General features: G+C 48.9%; 1 protein-coding gene across 2 annotated transcripts in view; it reads left to right on the forward strand.

Annotated features, from left to right (window-relative positions):
- CHPF (chondroitin polymerizing factor) overlaps positions 1-19,088 on the forward strand; it is a 26,973-nt gene extending 7,885 nt beyond the window's left edge. The window contains exons 1-4 of one of the 2 annotated variants that reach the window (XM_028740966.2): positions 274-1,174; positions 11,534-12,098; positions 12,558-12,740; positions 16,812-19,088. In XM_028740966.2, coding sequence (XP_028596799.2) covers positions 870-1,174; positions 11,534-12,098; positions 12,558-12,740; positions 16,812-18,077 — 2,319 coding nt within the window. In that variant the 5' untranslated portion in view covers positions 274-869 and the 3' untranslated portion in view covers positions 18,078-19,088. Of the gene's footprint in view, positions 1-273; positions 1,175-11,533; positions 12,099-12,557; positions 12,741-16,811 lie in introns of those variants that run through there. The other variant, XM_028740976.2, reaches the window with a different exon arrangement.

The following is a 19,088-nucleotide window of genomic DNA, read 5'->3' on the forward strand; positions in this document are numbered from 1 at the left end:
GCACCCCTCCGAGGTCTGGGAGCCCCGCGAGGCCTCCACCTCTAGCAGCATGAGAACGGGTTGCGCTCCAGTTCCCTCCCTGCAGCATCATCACAAGCAGCAGCAGCAGCGGAAGTTTGCCTGGCTCACGCGGGACAGCTGGGCCCGCGGACCCCCCGCCCGCTCTCGCCGCACCTTCTTTCAATCAACGGTCCAGAAAACCTAAGGCGGGCTTTGACGAGCGCGCATCTTCGGGCGGGCATTGGCTGGGGGTGCGGCCGGCCCAGTGACGTCGAGCGGAGGGGGCGGGGATTGCGCGGGGGTGACACGTCGGACGGCGCCGGCGGCGGATCTCCTGCGAGACAACCCAGGAGCGGCGCCTCCCCTCCCCACCGCCCCTCGCGCCTTCCGCCCTTCTGCTGCCTCGCGGGTCGGGATGGGGCGGCTCTAGACCAATAAGGCTCCGGATCCCGCAAGTGTTCCAGAATTGGGCCGCCCCGCCCCCCTCCGTTGCTTGGCAGCGACGGCCCCTCCCCCTTCCCAGGACCCGAAGCCGGGACCCGGTTCGCTGCCCCCCCCCTTTGCTCCGGCGCCTCGTCGGAGCGGCCCTTCCTGGCAGGAGCCACCGACCCCCATGACCCCTGGGCCTGCCGGAGAGGCCCCCTGGTGACCTTCGTGGGCAAGAGCCCCCGGGCTCCTTGGCCTCAGGACTCCCCACAGCTTCCCCCCTTCCCCTCAGGAGGTTTAAAGGCACGCCCTTGAGCCCCTTCCCCTGTTTGGCCACCGAGGCGCCCCTCCCGGTGTCCCCTTCAACTCGAGACAGCCCCCCCCTTGCCACGCTGCCCTGCTTGTGCCCAGGTGCCCCAGCCTCTTCCCAGCACACTGGCGCCATGCGCTTCTCCCTGGTGCTGTCCCTCCTGCGCCCTGTGGGGCCTGTGGTGGTCGGGGTGTCCCTGGGCTTCACCCTCAGCCTGCTCAGCGTCACCTGGGTGGAGGAGCCCTGCGGCCCCAGCCAGGGCAGCCTGCGAGATGGGGGCATGGAGCAGCAGCAGCACCAAGGCGGGCAGGGCAACGCCGCCCGCAAGCCCAACTCCGTCCCTGCGGGGATGGGCACGGAGCCTGAGCAGAGCTGGGAGCCCCGCGTCCTGCCCTACAAGCCTCCCAACCCGGGCAAGGCTGCCAAGAAAACTATCAGGTATGGGGGGGGGGAGGAAATGGGGTGGCTTGGGGGAGCAAAGGGTGTGTATCGAAAAGGGAACAGGAAAATGGGCTTTGGCCCAAATGTAATCTCAAGGTAATCTGGCCACTGTTTGGGTTCCCGTGGAATTTAGAGGCTCACAGGTAGGTGTAATTTGCGGCCTCTTTGTTATACTGCGGTGGTTGTGTGATGGGAATATGCCACATTATGTGACCTATTAGTGGTTCCATCTAGCTGCTGGCCTGTGGACATAAATACTTGTATGTAAGCAATCTTTTCATAATGCTGAATGAAACAGTATAACATTCGATCAATATAGTGTTCACCCTCATAGCAGCCCTATGGAGGTAGGTGACAGGGACTTGTGACTGGCCCGAGGCCACACAGTTAAACCCTGATATAGGTGGGACTTTAATCCATGCCTCCCACGTGCAACACCTAACTGCCTATTCAGATGTGGTAAGCACATCCATAGTGGGCCTATGTTCAGAACAAACGTGCAGATTCATGGGCTGTTTCCTGTGGTGGTTCCAGTCAGAGATTGGTTAAGGGTCTTCAGGGCTCTGTGGGCTGGGGGAGAGCTTTGTTGTTGGCATCCACCTATCTCAAGTGACATAGAGGTGTGCCTCCACGGGTGAAGTCGAACCACTGTGTTGGCATCACTGAAGTGACCTCCCAGGGGCGCAAGCCTGGGCAGTATGTATGGGAGGTCCTGGGCTGCCCAGACAAGAAGACCCCCCTCTCGGCCTCACTGATGTGGTCCAAAGGAAGCAGAGCAATATGTTTGACACCAGCTTGGCTGCAGGAGTTGCTGGAAGGAGGCATACAAGATGCCAAGCAACCTAAGGGTTTACTCCTTTGCCTTTTCTTCTCCCGAAGATATTCTGCAAGGCTTAAAACTTGCTTTTTGAGAAAACTCGGCCTTGGATGAAAAAGCTATGGAGGGCCATGGTACAATAGAGCCAATCCCTGATCGTGGGCATGGAGTGCTATGGTTCTCTGAGCCCCCTTCTTTCTGCCTCCTGCATTCAGACGGCTGCCCTCCTTTTTTATGACATCCCACAGGAAAGCTTGGGGCTGTGTTCTTCCTATTCAGGAAGTCTTTCGGTACAAATAGTTTCCTTTGAAAGGAAATGGGCTTGAGCAGTGCTTTTCTCAGGGGGCATGCAAGGGTACACAGTAACTGTACCTCTTTTTGTTGTTGTTAAAAAGTGTGGCACTTACTGTAACAACTTTATGGTGTGTACCAGCACCTACCGTACAGTATTTTTCTAGAAAAAAAGCACTGGGCTTGAGTAAAGAAAAGCAATGATGGGCTATTGCTGTTCCAGAGGTAGCTGAATGAGGGCTTAATCAAACAACAGTGTATATCTTGGGCTTCTGCAGAACCTTTCAACACAGTTGTTTCTCCTCCCTTAATAAATGTAATAATATTTTTAATTTTTATAGCACTTTAGATGTTCAAAATATTTCATTTATTTTATCTGTCTGTAATCCTTACTATAACCTTTTAAGCTAAGTCAGTATTATTATCCGCCAGATTTAGCAGGCGGGCAGAGAATGAGATAAATGAAGTACCTAAGGCTACCTAGTGCAGGGGGTTTCACATATTCTACCCCCAGGACCTACTTGCAGTGGCTGAAAATTGCTGAGGCCCACCAGTCAAAAAATAGTGGTGTATTATTATTTTTATTACATTTATGTACCACCTTTTCCTCCAAGGAGCTCAATGTGGGGTGCATTATTATTTTCTTCCCCATTTTCCTCTCACAACAACTCTGTGAGGTAGGTTAGGCTGAGAGACAGTGATTGGCCCAATATCACACACTGCTTCATGGCTAAGTGGGGATTCGAAGTCTGGTCTCCTAGGTTCCAGACCAGCACCCTAACCATTACGCCACACTGGTTTTCCAAGTGTAGGGGCAGGGGCAGGCAGAAAATGGCGGCAAATAGGCAGAATTTGGCATTAGTTGGCAATTACTGACATCATATCTAACTTATCTTTGGAAAATGCTGCATTCCTTGCAGCATTTTCTTTGTGATATGGAGTTTGATATTTCAGCTTTCCTCAAGCAAAGTACAGACATTTGCTCTGGAGGTATTTTGGCAGCCTCCCCATTTAAGGCAGTATTGGTTGATCCAGAGACAAAGTGGAGAAACCTTTTTCTTTTATATTTCCCGCCTTCTCACGCTGCCTGCCTTTCAGAGGTTTTTACCCCCATCTCCAGTAATTTCATCATCCATTCTCCTTCCTTACTCAACTTACACCCCTGCCCCCAACCAGTTTCTTTCCTCTCTCCCCTATTGTCTTTTTACATTCGCTTCTTCCTCCTTTAAACTTCCTTTCTATCCACTTTCTTTCTATGTTCAGTTTGTTCGTTTATTATTTTCTATTAAAGGTAAAGGGACCCCTGACCATTAGGTCCAGTTGTGACTGACTCTGGGGTTGCTGTGCTCATCTCGCTTTATTGGCTGAGGGAGCTGGCGTACAGCATGACTAAACCGCTTCTGGCGAACCAGAGCAGCGGATGGAAACACCGTTTACCTTCCTGCCAGAGCGGTACCTATTTATCTACTTGCACTTTGACGTGCTTTCGAACTGCTAGGTTGGCAGGAGCAGGGACCGAGCAACGGGAGCTCACCCCCTTTTATCTCATTTCCCTTTAATAACACCTCCCCTGTCCCTTTTCCTTCAGAGGAAGAACTTCCTTTCCTCCAACTCTTCCTGAACTTCTCTCTTGCTTTGTCACCATTACTCATCTTGCAAAAGGAGTTGCTTGTGCTGATACTGGTCCAACTGAAAGGCTGTGGCATGGTTAGGGGGCTGGACAGGCAAATGAGGAGGCACTAAGCAGTCTGTGGTTCTGAGGCCCACCTGAAAGTGGCCCAAGGCCTATTTTCAAAAAGCAATGACCTAAGTTCATTGTAGAGGTGAGATTCAAACCAAGGACTTCTGATTCATAGTTCATTCTCTTAGCTGTAACACTACAGATCTCTGTACAGCTTATTGGGTGGTTTTGGCACTTTCCTTTATGAAAGTCCTGTTCTTGGGATGCTGCATTTATATGTCCACCACCTTGAATTCCATGGAATAAAGGTGGGATCTGGACTTTTCTAGTTCTCCAAAAGACTTTTGTCACTGGGAAAGTGCATTTCCCATCACCATCTACCCACATGTTGCACTGACTAATGAATTTTATCTCTGTGTTTTTAAAAAACAATGTGTAAAATGTATTGGAGACTCTGCACTCCTCCTGAAATAGTAAAAGAAAGGAGTACTTGCATGTGTGGGAGGAAAATAAGATCTGTGGCCCTTGTGTGGGTTAATTAATAAAAGAACCAGTTGGATGCCTGGATTCAAAACACGGGACTTTGCACATACTCCATCGGAGGAGAACCTCCAGCAAAATTTAAAACAGTCATAGAGTTAAACTGCAGCATAGCATGGGAATATAGGTTGTTAGACCCCTTTTCATATCCTGTTTAATCTGCTTACAGCACTTGCCCCTCTCTCTACCGCTCTGTCAATGAGCAAACCACACTCGTTTAACAGCTTTACTAACAAAACCCAAATGTCAGATTCATGCATTATTCCATGCTGCAGCAAGGAGAACACAGGCAGAATGCTCATGGGTACAAAATACAGATAATTAGCTTCAAACACCCAGTCTTGGCAAGTTCAGACATGTCCTTCCTGGTCGATTACATGGGACAAAGATTATGTGAGGAAAGGAAAGGAAAGAAGCTTCACTTCCTCACCATAGGTGAGGGGGTGTGACCTAACTGAATCTAGCAATAGAACTTTGGTCTTAACCCCTTCATGCATTACCGTATTTTTCCGTGTATAAGACTAGGTGTTTAAAAAAAATAGGATTAAAATTGGGTCCCTTCTTACACACGGGCAGTGCTGAGGGGTGTGTTCTTAATTTGGCTTCCCCCAAAATAGGGAGCGTCTTATACATGGGGGTGTCTTATACACGAAAAAAATACGGTAATTAGCCCTATGTTTTCTTGTTTTGTTTGACTGCAATTTCCCACGGCATGAATATTTTGGGGCAACAAAATTATAGAAAGACTGTTCCTCTCTGCCTGCTTTTAGCAGTGCCTTGCAATTTGAAGATTTTCTTAAAAAACCTTTTTATACTTCTCCAGGTCTCACTTTTCTAGCACAGAAGTGCTTATTTCCTTTAAAAAACTGACCTCCTTTCTTGCAGCAATGTCCATTATTTATGGACTGCACAGTGCTCCATCTAGGAATATCCCACAAAGGCAAAAAATGGTTTTGACTGTTAGTTTTACATAGGTTTCTACCCTGTCTCCTTTATTATTATTATTTTGCAGCCCAAATAAGCTGAGAGCATGGTGGAGTCTTCTAGGTGCTCTACTGTATGCTCAGATCCTGATTTACCATGCCCACAAAAACTTAATTTGCAGTTGTGCAGAAAAGGTGGTTTTGCTTTTGTGTTCTCCATAGTCTATGGCATTTTGAGTGGGTGATTCTTCCAGACTTTGAAAACAAGTAATTTCCAGGAAAGGGCTGGCTGCTATGCTTCAGAAAAGTCCTGTGGCTCCCTTTGTCCATGCATGTGAATAGTCAACACATATTGATAGGTCAGCATGCATTCAAATATTTCCTATAAGGGTCCTCATTGATGGTGGGGCACTTGGACATTTATATTGGTACAAATCTATTTAATCCAGAATGACAAAAATAGTGTGGATGGTATAAAAGCCCCAAAATGTAATCATGTCAGTTGACCTTTAGGTCTGTCCATAAATGATTTGCCATTGTTTGGCATGTTTGTTTGAGTCCTGCACACCATATAAGGTTTTCCTTCTCCCTGTGTGGAATGTTCCCTTAGTCCAAATTGCTGACCAGGGAAGTACCAGCTTTCTGTGTTTAACGGAGATGATATAGGATATCATTGCATAGCTTTGTACTATTGTGGATCCTTCTTTCCCCTTTTCCAGTTTATTCCAAAATATTCAGCCAGCAGTGCTGGCAGCTAAAGTCTGGGCACACACCCTGGTTGCACTTTAATACTTAGTTAATTTTGTCCTTGTAACTTGCTGCTCACCAAGTGTTAGTAATGGTTGTCCCTAGCAGAACATATGAATGGTGGGGATTCGAATAGCCGACCTTCTGATCCGCAAGTCCTAGGCTCTGTAGTTTAACCCACAGCGCCACCCACATCCCTGTTTGGGTGTATGTGGCAGCAAAGTTGGCATCTGGGTTTATTACAGGCTCTGTTACCAGTGTCCACGTTAAGTCTGCTTGCTGTATTATTGTGGGTGAGGAGTTGTTTAAGATTGGGTGGCTGTCTGTCGGCAATGAAATGTCTTCCTCCCAGAGCTTGGGAAAGAGAACAGTCGTTGTCCAGGAGAGGTAAATCTCTGATGATGTGTTGAACTGTTTTAACTTGGGAGCGGTATGTGATTACTAGTGGTGTTCTGTTATTTTCTCTTTTGGGTCTGTCTTGCAGCAAGTTCTCTCTGGGTATCAGTCTGGCTTTGTTGATCTGTTGTTTAACTTCATCAGGTGGATATTTTGTTTCTAAAAAGGTTTGCCTATTTGGTTCAAGGAGGATGTGCTGGTGAACAGAGAAGAGATGAAAGAAAAGCAAGAGGGCCAGCTCCCTAATGCTTGGTAGTGATCTATGAATAATAATTATTTATTACACTTCTTGGATGCCTTTCTCAACTTGCAAGATTATAACAAATCCACACAATTTAAAACAAAACAAGCACAGCACTATCTGTGCAGTATTATTATTTAATAACAGCTGAAATGAAGGAGGAGGCTAATGGTTTAAGTATGTGGGTTCAGGGTCAGGAGAATAGGTTTTTAAGGGAGCATGGCAGTTCCCCCCCCCTTAATGATGGGCTTTTTGCCTCTTATCTCTTGGTTCAGCTGCTGGAGCTTCTTTTCCTCACTCCTTGTCTTATCTGAATTTGCTTCTGGGAAGATTGAGGTCATTCTGCATGGTCTGTGATCAGCAGTGTCCAATTCTGGGAACATCCTTCTTGCAGCTTTCTATGAGCATAACTGAGTTCTGTAGCACACAAAATGGAGTGTAGAAAGTATCCCTCGGAAAGAGGTCCATTCCACCCACCCACCTGTGATGCTCCAGGCACAAAAAATCGCAGTGTCTGCAGCCTGTATAGTCTTGTAAAGGTAAAGGTAAAGGTAAAGGGACCCCTGACCATTAGGTCCAGTTGTGACTGACTCTGGGGTTGCAGCACTCATCTTGCTTTATTGGCTGAGGGAGCCGGCGTACAGCTTCCAGGTCATGTGGCCAGCATGACTAAGCCGCTTCTGGCGAACCAGAGCAGCACACGGAAATGCCGTTTACCTTCTCGCCAGAGCAGTACCTATTTATCTACTTGCACTTTGACGTGCTTTCGAACTGCTAGGTTGGCAGGAGCAGGAGCAACAGGAGCTTACCCCGTCACGGGGATTCGAACCGCCGACCTTCTGATCGGCAAGTCCTAGGCTCTGTGGTTTAACCCACAGCACCACCCGCATCTTGTAGTCTTGTAGTGGTCCCATTAACTCTGTGTATCCCAGTAGGATACAGGCTCAGTTCTGGAAATTAGAGCCATGCAGAGATTTCCATGTGGGCAGGGAACACTTTCTCCCTTTGGGTCTGGAGTGCAGAGAGCCCAAAGGCACAGGCATAGTGAGCTTTAACAGTGACAAAGAACCACATTCTAAAGTTTCTGGCCTGCTTTAGACTATCAGATCCTAGCTTAATGAGCCAGGATATACACAGGCTTTGTGCTCTCAAATGCAGCCATTTTTCTCTTCATTTCTCCCTTTGTGCAAGTGCAGAATCAAGCCAGAAAGCTGCAGTTAACCAATTTGGGAAATGTGTTTAAGGGCTTCCAAACAAGTCAGGATTTAGAGCCCTACTTTAAATCATGGTGGACTCACTGTAGCTTCCTAGTTTGTTTCCCTGCTTGCATGAAAGGGAGAAGCAGTGTGGGCACTCAGAGGGTGTGTGCAGTTGCACAAACATTGTACCCAACTTGGCTTACTAAAGGTAGGCTTTGATCATGCATACCTGGCCACTGTTTCCCCGGAGATGGGAATGAGGGGTGTGTGTGCATGCGGAAAGGGAACCAGGAGACTTGCTGCTCCTATAGTCACACATTCTGTTTGCCAGTTGCCCAGTTCATTGCTCTTTTTAGTTAAGAGTGTCATTTATTCTGACAATTTATAGTGACATCTGCTCCTTCCTACTCTCAGTGTGTGCATGTGTCTGTCTGTGTTTGTTGGGGTTACTGGTGGTTAATACTGCCTGCTGGCAGTCCAAAAGACTGCCTTGCCTTTATTATCTCTCTGCATTTTCTTTTTCTCTCTGTCTCTCCCTCCCTCCCTCCTTTTCAGGGAATTGTCCTGTTCCTTACAAGGTTTAACTATGTCAAGCCTTTATCCTCAGCATCTCTGTGCCAGATCTTCTGTGTTTGCTTTCTCTCCCACCAGCACTCCTTCCTTGCCTTCCTCTCTCTGCAGTGTGTGTTGGCCCCTTTATTGTTCACCTTCCCAGCCTTGGGAGTATTGCTTGTCTAAGTGAGCCCCATGAGCACCCCTCATCCCTGTTCCCCACCCCCTTCCCAGTCATGATGTGGGGGGCGGGGAGAAACTCTGCTTTGTTTCTCCCCCTCTGATCCCTGGCACCAGGATTACCATCTCTTCCTTTCTCCTGCGTGCCCTCAACTCAAAAAACGGGTGAGATCAATGCTAGGGGTTGGGGGCCCAGGGACGAGGGACTGAATGAGCTGTGTTGTCCCCAGGAGTGAGTGAGTGAGGGTGGGTGGGATGGGCAGGAAGTGGAGGGGCTGAATGAGCCCACTGTGTGAGTGGAATGGGGGTGGGTGGGTAGGAAGGAAGGAAAGGTTTCTTGCTGCATTTGAATAATTAAAACCTGAAACTTATTGTAAGAGACAGGCCACCTGCATCCTAACACCAACTGTAATGTCACAGGGAGCAAGATACCCCCCTCCCCATTTTCTTAACGCAGCCCCTACCTAACTGGGAGATGTCAGAGTCTTTCCGCCCCCTCCAGATTCACAATTGCAGCAGTCAAATTATGGTGGGAAGCTGAATTCCCTAGGCGTTTGGATTCTAGTCTTGACACCCTCCCCTTCTCTTCACACTCTTGAGCCTTACACTATTGCTCCTTCCTCTTGCTACTCAGTTGGGGATTATGATTAGCTCCTTAGGGGGCCGTCTAGCATGGAAGCTGAGGCCAAGTGAGATCTGCTCAGCCATGGCTACCCTCTCTAGCATTTTGCTAATTTGCCCATCTGGGTGTCTGTCTTGCAGGTTGGCTTCAGTTGCTTGCAGCGTGTCTAAAATGGTGTGTGTGTGTGTATTTGAGTTTTCATTTTTCTACATTTCAAAATAAATATTTTACAAACGTTAAAATATCCAATGACTTCTCTTCTTCTCCTTCCATGGTTCATCTTACATATCATACGTTCCTGCATATTTTATTATAACCATTCAAATCCAATTTTCCACTTTTACATCAATCAAATATTGTTTACTGTGTTGAATTTATCTTAATGCTGACAGCGTTTTCAGCTGTGTACAATTATTTTCCATATATTAAATAAATATTTTCTACTCTTCTTTAAATATACATTCTTCTTGCTCTCTTATAGTGAGAGTAAATATTTTAAGAGATGCAAGGAATCTCTGTCGATCTTAGGGGTTGCACTCAGATATATGGTGGTGGTACCCCCTCAGCCTTCATGGAAACTTGGTTTCTGAGCTGGGGAAAGAACAATGCAGAAGGATGCTGAACCTGAGCCTCATGCTGGAGAATAATGTGGAAAGGATTTCAGAGGCAATGGGGTTGCACTCTGGGATACTCTGTTGCTTTGTGTGAGAGTCTGGGTTTCTTACATAAGTTGCAGAACACATTCTTGGTTATTGCTGAGGTCAGGGCTGTCTTACACATAGGTGCTAGGGCTGCCAGGCGCTGGGCTCTCAGGGACGGCAGGCCAGGAGTCCAGGGCCAAGATTTGGAGCCCGGGGATTGGGAAGAGCCAACAGCTGCTGCCGAGCAGAGGCCGTCAGAGCGCCTCCTCCTCGGGATCAACTGTTGTTGCGCGGGGATCTGCTTGTCCACCCCACCCCAGGTGCCCGGTCCCGGCCTTGCTCTGCTGCCATTGCCGCCACCTCCTCAGGCTACTCTGCTGTTGCTGAGATGGCTCAACAACTCTGGGCAACCTGGGGGGGTGAGCGCCGGGTGGATCTTTGCACCCCGGCGCCACATATGCTTAAGACAGCCCTGTCTCCTCCAGCACCATAATTCAAAAGCATCAATTCTTCGGCCATCAGCCTTCTTTATGGTCCAGCTCTCACTACCATACATCATTACTGGGAAAACCATAGCTTTAACAATACGGACCTTTGTCGGCAAGGTGATGTCTCTGCTTTTTAAGATGCTGTCTAGGTTTGTCATTGCTTTTCTCCCAAGAAGCAGGCATCTTTTAATTTCATCCGTTCCAAGACGGACAGGTCATAGTGGAGAGTTTTGACCAAACATGATCCACCTGGAGCAGGAACTGGCGAGCCACTCCAGTATCCCTGCCAAGAAAACTCAATGGACAAAGACAACAGGCTTTACAGGATAGCACAGGCCAAAAAGAAAGGACTGATTCCTTCGCTCTGGGGGTGTACCTTGCAAGCTTAACTATGACAGTGGCGAGAGAAAGCGGAGAGGGATTGGAGAGGTAAAGGTAGCAAAAGAGCAGTGTAGGTAAATGTATCACTTAAGATGCCATTTTGATTACAGATTAAGGCACACACACCCTTGTCCCTGTGCATGCGCACACATGCCAGCCACTTTTTTGTGTTGTAGTCCCCCGTTGCTGTGGGGTTTTTGTGTGTGTGTGAATACTGGAACCTCATGGGCCATTCCCACCCCTTTGTAATTTTCATTCCCGGCTAAGTGAAGGCTTATGCCATGAGGCCCAGTCATGCAACACTTGCATTCTCACATTTGCACACACCCAGCAGCTGCATGGGATTGCACCACATGGAAGCAGCTCCTGCACCAGTGCTGGCATGTGCGAGTGGGGCAAGCGCTGTGGTCATTTTATGGGGAAAGTGGGGCTTGAGGAGAAATGATTGTTTGCTGCTTGCAGCGCAAAGCCTTGTCTCAGCAGACCCCACTCTTCAAATGCTCCAGAAGGTGTTTGCAAATATGCTCAGAAACACAGAGCTGAGATGATGCTTCCTCAGTCGGTCGGGGATGTTGGTGGTGGAAATTTGTAGGCTCCTCTTCACCTCCTTCACTGCCTCACCTTCTCTTTCTACCTGCCCTTTCCATTTCCCCAAAGGACCCGATACATCAGCACGGAGTTGGGCATGCGCCAGCGCCTCTTTGTGGGAGTGCTGACCTCGAAGAACACATTGCACTCCCTCGCAGTGGCGGTGAACCGCACCTTGGGACACCGGCTGGAGCGATTGGTCTACTTCACGGGCACCCGGGGGCGCAAAGTTCCTCACGGCATGACGGTGGTGACGCACGGTGACGAGAGGCCCATCTGGAACATGTACCAGACTGTCAAGTATGTGCTGGACCATTACGTGGCTGACTTCGACTGGGTTTTTCTGGTGCAGGACGACACCTACACCGAGGCCCACCGTGTGAACCGCTTGGCCTCTCACCTCAGCATTGACACTCTGCTCTACATGGGCCGGCCAGAGGAGTTCATTGGTGGGGACACGCAAGGGCGCTACTGCTATGGTGGCTTCGGCTACCTGCTTTCCCGGGCCCTTCTCCTGCGGTTGCAGCCTCACCTGGAAAGCTGCCGGAACGACATCCTGAGCGCCCATCCGGATGAGTGGCTGGGGCGTTGCATCATTGACTACACTGGGGTAGATTGTGTGGCAGAGCGTGAGGTAAGAAGGCCCAGCTGCACTGTAGTGTCCCTCTCCTGTGTTCATTTATTTAACTTATTTTGTATATACTACTGAATCATAAAAAACCTCTAAGCGGTTTACATACAATATACGCAAATGTTATTGGTACAAAAAACAATGTGGCGGAGGCACCTGCCTAATATGAAGGGGCAGGGAGTTGCAGTGTAGGTGCTGCTAAGCCATGGGACTGATATCCTTGCAAATGTGGAATGAACATGATCACGTGTTTCAAAGATTAGGGGGAGGAACCAAACACTCAATATTACAGGATGAATTCTTGATCCCAGTTGAAAGCTGAGCTTCCTCTTCAGACATGCGCTTGTTCCCTTACAACTGGAGGGGAATACCGGCTGGTTGTATGTCATGGTTATATGTACTAACATGGATGGCCTGGATTTCCCCGTCAGATGTTTTTCTCTTATTCCTTCTCCCCACCAGGGCCTGCATTACCAGTATTTTGAACTTGGAAAGAACACTGACCCTGAGAGAGAGAGCGACCCGCGATTCAACACGGCCTTCACTGTTCACCCTGTGCTGGACCCTGTCCAGATGTACCGGCTGCACAGACATTTTGCGCGTGTGGAACTGGAGCACACATACCAGGAAATCCAGCAGCTACAGGTAAGACGGGGAGGACGTTGGATCTGGATCTGTAACTGGCTGAGCAGAGTGGGGGACTCTGTTCACTCTCCTCATGCGCCACAGTTTCCATTGTGGCACTACATTTGCTTACCAGCTATAGGAAAGTCAGCCGTGTTTTGCTTATTTTTACATTTATGTCACACCTTTTCCTTCAAGGAGTTCAAGATTGTCGTATACTCCTCTTCCCTACCCAATTCCATATGTACAACAACCCTGTGAGGTAGGGGGACTTTGAGTGGCCAAATATCACTTAGTCAGCTTCCTGGCTGAGTGAGGATTTGAAACTTGGCCTCCCATGCCCTAACCCAACACTCTAACCACTGCACCACGCTGGCTCTCTCCAGTGTAGCTCAGCTGTAGAAAGTAACTGAGCCCATTTCACTTCTGATGTCTTCTAGGGCGGAGATGGGGAACCTGGGGCGCTCTTGATTTTATTGGACAATCCATTCGTTGGGGGATGTTTGAATCTGAAGCTATACCTTTCCTTTCCCCCCAGGGATTTGGGCTTAACTGTGGCAACCCTCATGTTGGCAGTTTCTGAAATCTCCATCTTTGGCAGCACATGCTGAGCTCTGACCCCTGGCTGTAGCTTCACCACTGGAGATTGGCTGGGGAGGGGGCAGGGCTGAATTTGAAGTGGTGATGGTGTGTGTGTGTGTGTGTGCTGGCTTGCTTCCATGCACACTTAACCTTTTCCCCACCCACTGCTTCTCTCATTCCAAACCCATTTCCTCCAGCTGCAGTTCCAACCCCTCAATTCGCTGAACTATTAACTACCACTTTTTGCTCTTTTAAAATATATATACAGTGGTACCTTGGTTTACAAACATAATCCATTCCAGAAGTCCGTTCTTAGACCGAAACCATTCTTAAACGGAGGTGCGTTTTCCCTAATGAGGCCTCCCACCGCCGGGGCCCTTCCACCATTCAGCTTCTGTTCTTAGACCAAGGTAAAGTTCGCAAACCGGGACACTACTTCCAGTTTTACGGAGTTCATAAACCGAATCATTTGTAAACAGGGCTATTCTTAAACCGAGGTACCACTGTATATGCATTCCAGATAACCTCAAGCTGAGTCTTAGTGTGCATTGTTGCAGTGGAATTCCTTCAATGAAGGTCTTAACCCAAATCATAAGTTTGGAGGTTTAGGCAGCAAGCTTGCATGTTTGATCAGCCAAGAAGGGCAATTCCTAGATTCCAAAGTGGAAGTTTGCTTTTGGGGAAATGCCAGACCAGTCCAGACAGCTGTCTGCTTCTTAATCTCATTGCTGAGCACAGCACTGGCTACCACGATGGACCTTGACTCATAGGCTGCAACTCTGCGTGCTATAAGCCGGGAACTGGGTGGCGTTATTGATGCCTTCATAGGTTCCGCTATTAGCCTTTTGGTTCATGTAATAAAATCGGCAGAATATCGAGATGTGTGAAAACATACTTGAAAAATTGTAAAATATGGAACCGAAAATGCATACAGGTGCTCAGGAGCTACATTAAATTACATTGATTGCTATTGCACATTGGATTTTCCTTTTCTTTGCGCTGCTGTAAATTAATATTTGAGTCTATTGCCTTAGGTTATAATAAGTTTTAAAGTGATTTATTTATATAGTGCCCCTGCCAGTTGGCACTTGGGGACTATGACATAAAAGTAATATGCAGTAATGTGTGTAATAAAAAATGAAAATCCATTTTAAAATAACTTTTTTAAAAAAGAGAGAAATGGGGAGAAAGAAAAAGCATATATTTTGGTGGTGGGGAAATGACATGATGGTCAGTTCTCCCACCCCCTCCCCCATGGATCCTGGAGGACTTGATGACAACAGCAGCAAATGTATTTGGAGGCTTTTTTTGAAAGGGGAAAGGGGAGTAACAGAGAGAGAGCATGCCCTGCTTGGAGGGGAAGAGAGTGTGGAGCCCCCAAGGGGCAGAGATCTCTCCCTGGAGAGGAAGCAAATGTAAAGTGTTTTGCTCAATTGCCCACCAGCATAAGGTGTCATTTTTTTGAGCAGCAGGTGGTGTCTGAGTAGAGATAAACAATGGAGAGAGATTAATTAGGGTAATTATAATTTGACCAGGCGAACTATATTTAATCCATTGCAATCTGCTATGAATTAATGGAACTTTTCTTAAATAATGACAGTATATTAATCTGGACACAAAAATAAATAAATAAAGGGCAATGAAACCTTTTCCATAAACCAATGAACACATTTTAAAAGCTGGTAAAAGCTGTAATTACATGTATTTAAAATTCACTTGCTTCCTTTGCCAAACCAACTCCTGATTGTTACAGACTGGGACCTAAGCTGAGGGGAGCTGCCTTTTCCACCTAATTTAGACTCAGAGCGTCATCTAGCAGTGGTGAGAGCTGGGTTGAAGGCTCTCACCTACTTGGGAGTGATGTGGTTACCAGCCAGTTTAGGGGCTTCATGGTGTCTATTTTGATTTTAATTAATTAATTAAACTTCATTTTTCTACCTCTCCTCTTCAGAAGAGAGCCCAGGGCAGTGCACAACATGGAAAAAATGCAATCAATAATTAAAGTATCTAAAAATGGCAGCACTGAAACAGTATATTCAAACAACGTGATAACAGGACTGTTGAATCCCAGAGTTAATTTATGGCCCAAGACTAACAGCTCAACCCAAAAATATAAGAAAGTACAGTGGAAACTTGGTTTTTGAGTATCTTGGAAGCCAAACAATTCGGAACCCGAATGCCGAAAACCCGGAAGTAATTGCTTCCATTTTCGAATGCGCCTCAGAAGTTGAATGGCATCTGAATGGCATTTCTCCATTTTTTCAATGGATTTTGCCAACTGCCCATTGAACCTTGGTTTTCGAATGTTTCAGAAATCGAACGGTCTTCCGGAACGGATTATGTTCAAAAACCGAGGTTCTACTGTTAACACAATACTGCAGGCACATTAGGCAAGGCAGACCCAACACGTTCTTTCCTGACTGAAAGCCAGAAATAAAATTGGAAATAATTTATGGAGAATTTTCTAAAGGGATCAATATATAAACCAAAAGTGTGTTAATTTAATTAATGTGGCCTAATTTAAATGCAATAAATGCTGAAGAATGGGATTCAGTATTTGGGTGTGGTGAGATATACAGGCGCATGTGAAGAGACTGGCTTAAATACAGGCTGCTTTGAACCATGTGGCCCATCTTTCACCACAATACTGTTTTATTTTGTACTTCATGGGGCAAAACAGTGCAGGTAAGCTAGCCCCAGAGGTGGGCTCATAGTGTGGGACCACACTGCCACCAGGTGGCTGGATGGTATAACTTGGCACACCCTGCTGCTTGCTGATCCTGCTCTTGTTTAATGCGCTTACTCTTTGGGTTGGGCAGAAGTTCATCTGGGCTCATATGGAAAGGTCTGGTGCCCCAGTGCAGTTTGTCGCAGGCTCGGCTCGCCACTTGTCATGGTCTAGCTGGCAGTGCCCCTGTTGATTTCCGCTCCGGGGTAGCTATGCTGGAGGGGTGGTCAAACTTAATGGTCCTCAAGCACGTAATGGATGATTTGTCTATTGGGGAGCGTTGGAGGGGTGGAAGTACTTAGCTTTTTGAAGTGTTCATGGACGCCTAGTTGTGTATTCCAGTCAGGCATCCTAAAGAGACGTGCCTGACCTGACTGTAGTGCAGGGATGGGGAAGCTGTGGTTGCATGTGGTTTGACTCCAGTTCCCATGAGCCACAGCCACTGTGGCCAGTGCTCAGGGATGATGGGAACTGGAGTCAGTTACATCTGGAGAACCACAGGTCCTCTGAATGAAGATTTACCTGGAAGGTAGAGGGGTGTGTGTAAAAGAAAGAAAGAAAGAAAGAAAGAAAGAAAGAAAGAAAGAAAGAAAGAAAGGCTAATATCCAAGTAAATATGGGAGCTGCTCTTAGCTATGGGGAAAGTTTGCCTTAAGAGTGTGTGTGTGTGTGTGTGTGTGTGTGTTTCTGTGTGTGCCTCTTAATTCATTTGGAACTGCTGGGAGTTCTGAAAAACTAAATTCTGAGCCTACATTGACTCTACCTGCACCCTCTCCTTTCAGCTCGAGATCCAGAACACCAGCAGCCTGTCTGCAGATGGCGACCTGAGTGCCACCTGGCCCATTGGCATCGCTCCCCCTTTCCAGCCCAAAACCCGCTTTGAGGTGCTTCGCTGGGATTACTTCACGGAAGAGGCGGCTTTCTCTTGCGTGGATGGAGCTCCCAAGTGCGAGTTGCATGGTGCAGACGCAGCTGATGTGGCCGACGTTGTGGCTGCAGCTGTGGAAGAGCTGAACCACCGGTACCAGCCGTTGCTGCACGTCCGGAAGCAGCAGCTGCTGAACGGCTACCGCCGCTTTGACCCGACTCGGGGCATGGAGTACACCCTGGACCTGCAGCTGGAAGTGGTGACACAGAAGGGGCACAGCCGATCGCTGGCCAAGCGCGTGCACCTGCTGCGCCCTCTCAGCGAGGTGGAGATCATCCCGATGCCCTACGTGACAGAGGCCAGCCGGGTCAACGTCATCCTGCCCCTGACAGCCCCGGAGCGAGACTATGCCGCGCGCTTCCTGGAGGTCTATGCTGCGGCCGCCTTTGAGAATGCAGAGAACGCCGTGCTGACCTTCCTCTTCATCTACGACCCCTTTGAGGCTCAGCAAGTGGCCCAGAATGACGTCTTCCGAGCAGTGAAGGCACGCATTGCGGAGTACGAGCGGCGCTATGCGCAGGTGAAGATCCCCTGGATCAGTGTCAAGACAGATGCTCCCTCCCAGATCAAGGTGATGGACATCATTTCCAAGAAGCACCCTGTGGACACGCTCTTCTTTGTGGCTGGTGTGGGCACCGAGGTCACGGCCGAGTTCCTCAACCGCTGCCGCATGAACACCATCAACAGCTGGCAGGTCTTCTTCCCCATCCACTTCCAGGGATACAACCCCACCATCGCCTTCCACAACCAGCCCCCGCCTCTGTCCGGCCTGGACCTGGTGCGGGATGCCGGCCACTTTGACCGCGACGCCTTCAGCGAAGCCTGCTTCTACAACGCTGACTACATGGCGGCACGCACGCGCATGGCGGCTGATGCCCAGGACAACGAGGACATCCTGGAGACGCTGGACATCTACGACCTGTTTGTCAAGTACTCCAACCTGCATGTCTTCCGGGCGGTGGAGCCAGCCCTCCTGCAGCGCTACCGGCCGCACGGCTGCAACCCGCGCCTGAGCGAGGAGCAGTACCACCGCTGTGTGCAGAGCAGTCTGGAGGGCCTGGGCTCCCGGGCGCAGCTGGCCATGGTGCTCTTTGAACAGGAGCAGGGCAACAGCACATGAGCCCGGGGCCGGGGCCAGCCTGCCACCTCCCCTCTCCCCCTGCGCGTCTTCCCTGTAGAGGCAGAGGACGGCGGCCCAGGATGGCTCAGGCTGGGTCTCAAGGGAGCGGTTCTGCTTGGCTGTCCAGGTTGCCTTGTGGACCAAAAGCGGGCATTGGCGGGTGGTCAGGATCCAGTCCCACTTCTGCCTTGCTCTGTTCCCCTCATGCAGGCCCAGGTCCTCCCCCCAGCCTGCAGGATTAACAGCTGCAAGTGCCAACCGAGCAAGGGCAGGCAGGGCCTGCTGTGGGACTTCTGCCTTGGCGGCACCAGGGCTTTTAGAAGAGGCTTCTGTGTGAGTGTGGGGTGGGCTGAAGCCGAGGAGGCTGGCTTGGGGTTTCTGGATTCTGGGGCAGTAGAGGCAGGAAGGAAAGAAGCTGCCCGTTCAGGAGCACTGCTTGGTCCCCTTGCTGCAGTTTGGGTGTTAACTTAATGGACACTCCAGGTGCAGGTGCAGGATAATCTTCTGTGGGTGGGAGGGGCAGAGGGATTCTGGTTGGTTATTTTTTTCTCTTTGTCCGGTGTTGCTCCTTTTGGAAACGGCGACTCGGGCTGCTTTAGCCTCAGATTAGGAGTGGTAGGGGCAAGAGGGTGGCACAGACCTGGTGGGTGCTTTCACAGGGAGAGTCTACCAACCCCCTGATGCCAGGCTGGCTCTGGCACTGTGGGGATGAACAGTATTTCTGGGGCTGCCTGCCCTCTCTTTTGCCACCCTCTGGGCTGAAGGTACGTAGATTTCGCCCATCTTGCTGCCATGAGTGGTTGACCCAGAACTGTTCAGCAGAGCGGGTTGTGTCAATCAGCCTGGCGCTGGGACCAGGGCAAGGCCCAGAAAGGGTGCAGTTGTGTGTGTGCACGTGTGAGAAGGAGTTGGAGCTTGGCTCTCCAGTGGGTTTATATTTAACTTGGATTTGGGGTGGGTTGGTGACTAAAATGTTGTTTTGCATTTTAATAAACTGGAGCGAAGCATAAA

Source organism: Podarcis muralis, chromosome 1 (genome assembly GCF_964188315.1).
Source record: "Podarcis muralis chromosome 1, rPodMur119.hap1.1, whole genome shotgun sequence".
Lineage (NCBI taxonomy): Eukaryota > Metazoa > Chordata > Lepidosauria > Squamata > Lacertidae > Podarcis > Podarcis muralis.